Source organism: Tinamus guttatus, unplaced genomic scaffold (assembly GCF_059628265.1).
Source record: "Tinamus guttatus ecotype Peru unplaced genomic scaffold, ASM5962826v1 Tinamus_guttatus_pri_ptg000653l, whole genome shotgun sequence".
NCBI classification, from domain to species: Eukaryota; Metazoa; Chordata; class Aves; order Tinamiformes; family Tinamidae; genus Tinamus; species Tinamus guttatus.
Genome location: NW_028289187.1, coordinates 536,261 through 546,307, shown reverse-complemented (window position 1 = coordinate 546,307; position 10,047 = coordinate 536,261). Strand labels below are relative to the sequence as shown.

Below are 10,047 nucleotides of genomic sequence, written 5' to 3'. Positions count from 1 at the left end.
TTGCCTGATAAGGGAGAAATGATCTTGTTCTCATTAGTTCTTGTCATTTGTTCCTGCTCATGTGCCGTGTTTTCTGTCCTCGGTGCCATATGTTTCTGAAGGCTGAGATGAAGTGATGTAGTTACTGTTTTTATTGTTTGTTTTATTTATTTTTAATCCTTCAAATGAGTGCCTGTTTTATACATGGTATGTGAACTGCATGATGCTTTTGATCTTAAAACCTTTTTAACCTGTAAAAGGTATAAAAATTATGAAAGTTAATCAATGTTTTCTTACATAAACAGCCTTTTTCAAAACAGTGACGTAGCTAAAAATGTTAGTGAATAGCTTATGCGTGGCATAATTCTTCAGTCCTAATCTATATGACTCAATTCGTGTTTAAAAAAGCTGAGGGAAGGCAGAGGGCTGCTGGATGGAGTTACATGAAACCCTATCTTCACTGTGAGTCACTTACAGTGCTGATATCTTGAAGCTGTAGCACACACTGAGCTGCCTAAATAAGCATTCTGTATTTGGACTTGCCTATTAAATGAATGACCCATCCACACTGACATGGACTTTGTGGGTTTGGGGTGACAGAGGAGTTTTAGTTCAGGTTCTTGGACTCTTTTATTGGCCAGCAGACTTGTTAAATGTGGAAAATTTAGGAACTACTGTAAGGTGCTGTTATCAGCTGTTAGTTGCAGTCATGGAGAAGGCACTGTCTGCAGACCACAACTGAGAAAGAACCCTTGTCCCAGCCTGTAGCCAAGGTTTTCCCTTTGTGTAGCCAGGGGATTGGTAAGAGCAGAGAGCTCACAGAGGAACTGATCTCTTGGCACATTTATGCTTAATCTTACTGTAGTGATCCAGGTCCTAACATCTGGCCTAGTGGCTGTTACTGTACAGAAGTCTATAACATATCTAAATGTTGTTTGTGACAGGGTGTAAACATCTTTTCCAGGGGCTGGGGCTCTGCTGTGTTAGATTGAGATATCAGAGAAGTGGTAAAGCATTTTGACACCAGCACCAGTTGTAGCATTGGAGGCAAAACTAATATAGGTGTGAAAAGATGGAGAACTTCCAGGGGCTTATGTAAATATCTGAAAATATTTGACTTTTTTCTTTGAGTGGGTTCAGTGCAATATCATATGGTTGCTGAACAGAGCACAACCTGCCTTGATTTTTTTATTCTCTGGTGTGCTTCCTTGGTTATAAATAAGTCTGATCTGTCATCCATAAGAGTTTCCACTCTTTGCTGCTGTCAAAATGATTATTGTAATGGTCACAGTTTATGACTATATAATTACTACATGAATTAGAATGCACTAATGAATACTTTTTGAATCAACAGTTTTTACTTATATTCTTTGACGTAAACCTGAAATAATCAGAAATCATGAGCAGCTTCAGCAATGAAGAGTTTGAGTTCACCTTCCTTGATGAAGGTTTTACAGCCAAGGATATCCTCGACCAGAAAATAAATGAAGTGTCATCTTCTGTAAGTACGAAATGATGCTACAAGTTATGTTAAATGAAACAGTTGCCTTTATAGATTTTCTGCAAGACTCTATTGCTCTATTATTCACTGTTTGTGTATCCGTTTGCTCTAGGATGATAAAGATGCCTTCTATGTTGCTGATCTTGGGGATATAGTAAAGAAGCACATGCGGTGGCATAAAGCTCTTCCTCGGGTAACCCCTTTCTATGCTGTAAAATGCAATGATAGCAAAGCTGTAGTGAAGACACTTGCTGCTCTTGGCGCAGGATTCGATTGTGCCAGTAAGGTGAGGCCTTATGCATTGCAGTGCATACACATATGAAGGCATCTTGTAAAGCTGAACACTTCTGCATAACCAAGCCCTGTCAACTTTGTTCTACTGATGAATTTAATCAACTGTCCCAAAATAAGGAATCTGTTACGAGTGTAGCCTGTTTTCTCTTCAGACAGAAATACAGCTGGTGCAGAGCATTGGTGTTCCTCCTGAGCGGATTATTTATGCAAATCCCTGCAAACAAGTCTCTCAGATCAAGCATGCTGCCAGCAGTGGTGTTCAGATGATGACTTTTGATAGTGAAGTAGAACTAATGAAAGTTGCAAGGGCCCATCCAAAAGCCAAGTAAGTTAATTGCTCTGTACTTTATTATTTGAGTTCCCAAGCTGCTAAAATGTCTGCTGTTCTCTTACTTGAAACTTGTCGCTTATTAGTCAGGACATGATGAAAAACTTAAGAGAAAACAAACCTGCTTTTAGTCTTTGAAGTCTAATCCTATATAGCTTACTGGCACATTAGGAAGGAACAGGCAAGAAAGTTTGCTTCTGAATTAAGATCTAACTTAGAATAAGGTCCTGCCTGGCTCTTAAACGATGCTTTATATACTAGAGCTTACGAATTGCCTTTTTTTCTATTTATAGGTTAGTCCTGCGCATCACAACTGATGATTCAAAAGCAGTTTGTCGCCTGAGCGTTAAATTTGGAGCTACCCTTAAGACCAGCAGGCTGCTTTTGGAGCGTGCAAAAGAACTTGACCTTGCCATTGTTGGAGTTAGGTGAGTCAAGTGTATGAAAGCACACAATCACATTAAATGAGCTTTCTTTAGATGGGCTACCTGGTGGTAGAGATGCATTTTGAGACTTGAGGGGTGTATAAGCTTTGCTCAGGGGTCCTGAATTGCAACTGATGTGGTGTTTCTTTATCTCAGCTTTCATGTTGGGAGTGGATGTACAGACCCAGAGACCTTTGTTCAGGCCATTTCTGATGCTCGCTGTGTGTTTGATATGGGGGTAAGTACAGTCTTACTATTCTGCACTGCTACCAAACTGTTGTGACAGGACTGAAGCAAAAATAGAATAGCTAAGTCACCAGCTTCATGTTGAAATTGTTTAGAAATCTAAGTGGCTTTTCTTTCAGTAGCAGTTCTGCAGAACTCACCTCTAGGTGCATTAAAACCAGCATCTGAAATCCACTTAACTGTTAACTTGAACCTTAACAGTTAGCTTTTGTTCCCAAAGTGTTGATGAAGTGACTTGACTTTTTTAAGCTAAAATCATAGATAAAGATTTCCATTTAACACTCATTCATTTAATCTCATTCTATAATATATACTATTCCATTTAATCTCTTCCAGGCTGAACTTGGCTTCAATATGTATCTGCTTGATATTGGTGGTGGCTTCCCTGGTTCTGAAGATGTCAAGCTTAAATTTGAAGAGGTGCAGCTTTGTTAACTTGTCGTGTTCTGGAATATTTTTGAATTTTTGTATGGATTAAATATAAAATCTTTTTTTGCATATTGGCATACAGGCACATGCTGGAGAGAATCTGTCTGGCCAAACTTAGAGCAGGAGAAAGTATCATAAAACTGAAAGATGAGCCCAATAGGTGCTGAACTAAATGATTAGATAGGTTCTGATCTGTTTTAAATTAGTTCTTGGATTTTTAACTGATGACTTCTCCAGCCTGTCTCACAAATGCTTCCTCTTTTGGAAGAGGAGAGGCTACTGAGGTTTTATAGGACTTCTGCTTACAGCACTGCTGGAACACCTGCAAATATAAAGTAATGCTAAATGACAAAATATATCTGCAAGGAGGCAGCAAGTGGAGTTCTACAAAGTGAGGCTTTTATTAATGTGTGGGCTATTGTTGCCTGCCCTGGTAATACCTCTTAGTAAAGACTGGTTTCTAGTGTTGTGTTAGCTAACACCAAATCAAGAACAAATGGAGCCAAATGCAATAATGCTTCTGTTGGAGCCAGCTTAATAGTTCCTGATAACTTCAGAACTTGAAAATAATTACATCTTCATAAAGTCATAATTTCAAAGAAATTCAAATGGAGAATTTGAAAGGGAATGACAAAACTTTTCGGGTGCTTAGATACTGTGAGGATAGCGTGAACAGGGGAATATTATGTGATAAGCAAAAGTTCAGATGAACCAGGAGGCAGCTGTTGAAGTGTGAGGACTTGCAGGAGGCTAATGCTTGTCTGATGATGCTGGAGGGGTGACTTTAGACTGGGAATGTGAGCTGTTTGGTCACTTAATGTAATCTCTAAGCCTTGTCTGCTGTCAGTGTCTTGTATAAGCTTGATCCCATACCAACAAAACTGAATATTGAAATAAAACAATCAACAGAGATAAGTGACCCTGCATATTGTTATGAGCTTGTAAGTCTCACTTTCTAGACTTTTAAAATACTATATGATTAGTTAGTAATTTACTAATAAATGTAACTTGTTTCTTCCTAGATCACAAGTGTAATCAATCCAGCACTGGATAAATATTTTCCTTTGGATTCTGGAATAAATATTATTGCAGAGCCAGGAAGATACTATGTTGCATCAGCTTTCACGTTGGCGGTCAACATCATTGCAAAAAAAGTTGTATTAAAGGAGCAAACAGCTTCTGATGGTATGTAAATCCAGAGCTAATCTTGCTTGGCTGCAGTATACACTTTCCAAGTATTCTTACTGATGTCCTAACTCTTCCAGATGAAGAGGATGCAAATGACAAAACTCTCATGTACTATGTGAATGATGGAGTGTACGGATCATTCAACTGCATTTTGTATGATCATGCACATGTTAAACCAGTCCTGCAAAAGGTATGTGGATTCAGATTTCAGAAGTGTTGCAAACTAAACATGGATACAATAATCTTTATGCCAGCTGCTGCTTTCTCTGTTCACTGCTTCCTCTAAATAGCCAAGATTTGGCATTTGGCTGATTAAAACATACATTAAAGCTAGTTGAAGGTTTTTCTTGGTTTTCAAGCAGCTTTTCCCTGGTGGGAAGAGGGAGTGCTGTGCTTCTCAGACTAATCAGGATATTACTTTCTGAAGCTCTGTTTTGGTTGTCATCCTAACCATACTCGACCTACTTTTCTTTAGAGACCCAAGCCAGATGACAGTTGCTATTTCTGCAGCATATGGGGACCGACGTGTGATGGCCTGGATCGTATTGTGGAGCGTTTCCATTTGCCAGAACTGCAAGTTGGTGACTGGATTCTGTTTGAAAACATGGGTGCCTATACTGTTGCAGCAGCTTCTACTTTCAATGGATTCCAGAGGCCAGCAATATACTATGTGATGTCGAGACCAGCATGGTTAGTAACTTGAGCTTTTAATTTGGCAATATTTTCATCTGCTGAGACCTTTTGACTTCAGCTATCTGTATGAGTAGCTCATATCAATTGGATGTCCGTTCCCAAAGAACCTGCAGGCAGCTTTTTCCTGTGGCATGAAGAAAGGCAATGCCTCTGTAAAGTAGCACTAAACAATTATGACATTACTAATTGGTTCATGTTGTATTGCTTCTCAGGAAAGGTAACTTAAAGGGCTCATGGGCAATATGGCACCACAACTTCTTGTGTTGCCTGCAGCATAAACTGGCTGGATCTGATCAAATTGTTTGCTTTGAGCTTGTTTCTTTGGTACAACTCATACCTGACTGTGTGAAGGAAGTTGCATGGTTCTCCCTGGTCATCTCCCTTATACTGCTAGTCCCTTATGTTTTTGCTTTATTCAAGTCAGATATGAATGTGGAGAGATAGAGTAAGGGGCAGTCAGTGATGTGATCTGGACTTTTGAGCATTTAATGCATACATAGTACATAGTATGCAACAGCATTTCAAATACATGTAGGTGCTTGAGTAAATGATTGTCCTTTTTTTCCTCTTTCCCCTCCAACTCACTGACATTGACTAAAGCAGTTGGCCTGATTTCTTGATAGCCTGTTGTAGTGAAAAAATTCTGACTTCTATTTTTTTCCTTTTTCTAGGCAATTAATGCAACAGATTAAGGAGCAAGGGTTCCTAGCTGGAGTGGAAGAGCAGGATGTTGCTACTTTGCCACTGTCTTGTGCCTGGGAAAGCGGAATTGAATATCCAGCAACTTGTGCTTCGGCTAGTATTAATGTATAGATAATGTTTAGTAGCTAACTGCAAGTTTAGTCATTGAATTTAGGACATTTGGGGGACCATTAACTTAATTTTTGCTAGAATTTTTACTTTTTTTTAAAGTTTAGGCTTGGCATAAATGGAACAAAAAAGACTAGGAGATGGGGGTCACATTTATCTGTGTTCCTATGGAAACTATTTGAATATTGTTTTATATGGATTTTTATTCACTTTTCACATATGCTACTAAAGACTGACCCTCAACTGTCAAACAAGTATTTGTAGCTTGTGTATGGCAGAATGGGCTAAGCTTAGTGTTTGTGACCTACCTGTTTTAAAATAAAGTATATTGAAATAACTGGTCCTGGGTTCTGTTCATGTGTAGAACAGATTTAGTCATCGTGACTCCTGCTGTCATGTGCTGGAAGCTGCTCTGAGTGACCTGTTAATGCTCGGGTGGTGAGAGCCTTTTAATGGAATAACACAACTTCCCTTAAGTATTTTCTAGTGAGGGATCTTGAGGGGAAGGGGGAATAACTTGTCTTTAACTGTGTGTTACTGGAAAAACTTGACTAAGAGCAAATCTAAGTTTGTACAAATCTTTGCAGGATCACATTAATCTGACTATTAAACAAGAGAGTAATGCAGTTGCATTCTGTAAACAGCTCAGTATAGTGTGTAATGAGCTGCTTATAAACCATGGGCTGTTTGAAAACAACTAGTCTTTAACATAAGAAAGCAACACAGGTGGCCTCTTGGCTACTACCCAAACATAACTTAAACTCTGCAAGATAAAAAATATATAATGGGAAAGACTGAAGCATTGTGGCTGCCTATACTATACTAGTATTTGGTTGCTGCCTGCGGAGAGTAGGATTAAATGACACTTGAAAGGGTAAAAAGGAAACAGCATCCTTTGCATGTATTACAATTAAAAGCTTTTTATTAGACTTTTAGAAATATAGCCAGTTGAGCTCCACTCTCTGGATTAAATGTGATCTTAACTGGCACTAAGCAGTGTGAGCTGAATATTAGCACAGGATCTCTTGATGATGAAATTAGTAAATCTAATGCTAATTCTTAATGCTAATTTGCTGCCAATATTTGTACTAAAATTGTAAAATGTTTTGGATGAACAAAATGTACAGATCCTTGCTCCAGATCAAGTGCCTTTGCCTGGTGATTCTTAACAAATACCTGACCTGTAAATTGTAGGTAAGGGATGAGAGGAAAGCATTGACTTATCCAGTAAGTATGTAAAGCCCTTTTCTATTGTAAATTATCATATACCTAAAAGGCCATCCAAAAGTAATATTGCTCATGGAAGTAGTAGTGTTTGCACTACTACTTTCTCAGGAAACTGAGAGGAAACAAGCAGCTGTGATCTCATTCCTACTTCTTGAAGCAGCTGCATTGATCACTTTTTTACAGGTTTTGATGTTGCTGCACTACTACTTTGAAGGTTGTGATTGAAGTAGCATGTGCCTTTGTTCTCACCCAGACAAGCCTATAGCTTGCCAGGTGTTTGGCACTTCAGTTACACTGGAGCAAACTTTAGGACATGAACATCATGGGCTTGGAGCCTGTGTCTCGTTTCAAGGAAATTCCCTCCAAATAAAGGAGGGTGTGTGGTTGTTTTTTTTTTTTTTTTTTTTTTTTTTTTTTTTTTTCTCTCCTCCAAGTTCATAGGGTTGCTTACACATGACAAGTAACTACAGAGGAAAATTCAACAGCTTTATAGGAAAAAGTCCTGGAAAGTGCAAGAGCTGGGTTGTTCTTGCAGTGTTGGTGTGAGGCCAGGGAGGGCTGAGGCAGAAGGGAAGGGAGCCTGACACACACCTGGCCCTATCAGCCTCCCTTGACCCACAGCAGTGGGGAGGGTGTCCAGGGGGCAGCCTGAACAGGATCCCCTGTAGAGACTGATTTGGAAGCTGCCTGAGAGGAACTTGGCAGGCAGCCAGTTTGGCTTCTTGATTTATAGTTATCTCAGTTCATTTTAGGTATTTGAATGTTTTATCTGAGACAAATACATCGATTTGTCTCAGCAGCAGGCTGGAGCAGTGGCTACTTGCAAAGTCATTTTGATTAACTTCCCTCTCTTCCAGGGAGCCTAATTATCTGCCCACCATTCTTTCCTAACTTTTGTCTTCTGTGTCATAGTCTCAGCCTGGTGCTCTGTAAACCCTCACTAAATGAGGAAAATCCTACTGCTTTAAAAGAACTGTTAACATACAAAAAGTAATTTTTCACTTTCACAGTCTTGAGCTAGGTAGTTGGTTGCTACTGCTGTGGGAGAGAGCTGACTGGCTGCTACTTGTAATAAGTCCTTGCAATAATGCAGTTTTCAAGCATGCTCTAACTTTCTCCTTTGAACTTTGAATAATGGTGAGCAGATGTTCTGAGCTTTAGGGTGTTTGATTATAACGTATATGCATTTTTATACTTTTTACTGAGGTTAAAATACTCCAAGTGCAAGAATGGGTCATACAGTAAAGCCTGGCCTGACTTGGGGGGGCTCCTTAGCTTACTAGTGTGAGCTCGATCACTGTGTAGCCCAGCAGAGATGCAATAAAGCAAGCACCAAACTGCTCACCAAACCCAGTTTGTTTTTGTATCCCTTTCTTTCTCACAGAGGTTGGGCTATCAAAGTCTACACTCTCTTTTGCCACGTTTATTGATCAAATCCAGGTGTTCTAACTGAAAAATCTTAATTATTCCTCTCTGGAGCAAGCTTGTCTGATATGGGATGAGCTCTATAACAGAGAAATTAAGATGGGCTGCATCTTCTGCGCATACTTCAGCAAGTAAGAAAGTTGAGGCTGGAACAGACTGTGTCCTTGGGCTCATTTCTTGATAGAAATGATCTCTGCAGTGTTGAGTGTTGTGGAAAAATGGCCTTTTCCAGCCCCTTTGTAAGGCTGTGTCATTCCTGTGGCTGGTGTCCCCAGAGGAAGCTCCTTGGCACCCCTGAGACTAGTGGCTCGTTACTTGGGATCCCTCTTGGGAAAAAAAAGACAGGAGTGTTTCAGGCGAAAGCCCAGGCATGACTCTGAGAGAAGATGCTTTCCCCCTGCTGAGAGGCGAAGCCACCTGGGGACTGCAGTTAGTCTGGTTGAGGCTCTTTCCCCAAGTCCCTGTCTGGCTCAGCTGGGTCAAGTGCATGTAATGGTACAAAAGTATTTTTATATACATCACAAAAGTTGAGTAATACTAGTCCTCAGAAACCACCTTCCCCTCTGAGCTGCTGGCAAATCACAGGCAGGAGGGTGATAGCAAGAGAGGAGCCTGCAACATTCAAGGGTGCAGACCAGGAGAGCAGGAGAGGGGACGGGGAGTCCCCAGGAGCAGAGCGTGCCCCAGGGCTGCCTTCCCTCCCTCTTCCTGCAGCAGCACGTGCCTCCCAGGCAGCTTCTGTTCGCTCTCCAGACTGCTGGCTCCTAGGCTGCGCGTATTCAAACACACACCCTGCGGGCAGACGGTTTCAGCAAGCAAGTGAATGGGTCCAAGGGAGAAGAGGGGGCTCCAGAGCTGCACACAGAGCAGCAGGGCAGGCTGTCAACGGGCTGATCCTGCGCGTAGCACCAAGCTCCCGGCCGGAGGGAGAGCTCTCCTCGCTGCACCTCGGCCCTCCGAGCCGATCTCCCATAGCTACTTGTGGGCTTCCCTCCCGGATCAAAGGATGATCGCACTGCAAAGGATCCTCATCTAAAAATGTTACATGACAATTTCCCATGATTACCTGTTATTTGATTGTCACCCCCGCCAAAATCAAGAGTTTCCATAATTCACTTTTCTATTTCCTTCTGGAGGAAATTAATGAGTATCAAAACAGGTTTACAAAAATGCTCCCAATTCTGGCTTGCATTACCCAATACTTTTTTAGTCTGAAAGCAGTCAGTGTTTCGGTGGCATGGGCTGGTTTCAATACCCATGTTACAAATGCCCTCAGTTCAAGTTCATCCTTAGCTGGTTAAAAAACACTCTATTTGACTATATTAAAACATATATTTAGATCAGGAGGCATTTGGGGGCTGAGACTTATTTTTGTCGGGTTTTGCTGTTGCTCTCGAGGGGAACATGGGCCTGTCAGTGTGGCACAGGAGGAGCTGACTGCATCCAAGCTGTCAAAGCCATTCTGGAAAAGTGTCTGTGGGCATGAAGAGAGTCGGCCACAA

The 10,047-nt window shown here is 40.9% G+C and overlaps 1 protein-coding gene across 1 annotated transcript; it reads left to right on the top strand.

Annotated features, from left to right (window-relative positions):
* The first annotated feature begins 1,319 nt into the window (after positions 1–1,319).
* Positions 1,320–6,230, top strand: ODC1 (ornithine decarboxylase 1). The gene is made up of 10 exons (XM_010218541.2): positions 1,320–1,480; positions 1,593–1,766; positions 1,927–2,099; positions 2,396–2,530; positions 2,684–2,765; positions 3,110–3,193; positions 4,225–4,387; positions 4,468–4,580; positions 4,866–5,080; positions 5,755–6,230. Exons 1-10 carry the CDS (start codon positions 1,379–1,381, stop codon positions 5,894–5,896), a joined length of 1,383 nt encoding a protein of 460 aa, XP_010216843.1. The 5' UTR covers positions 1,320–1,378; the 3' UTR covers positions 5,897–6,230.
* The last annotated feature ends 3,817 nt before the right edge of the window (positions 6,231–10,047 follow it).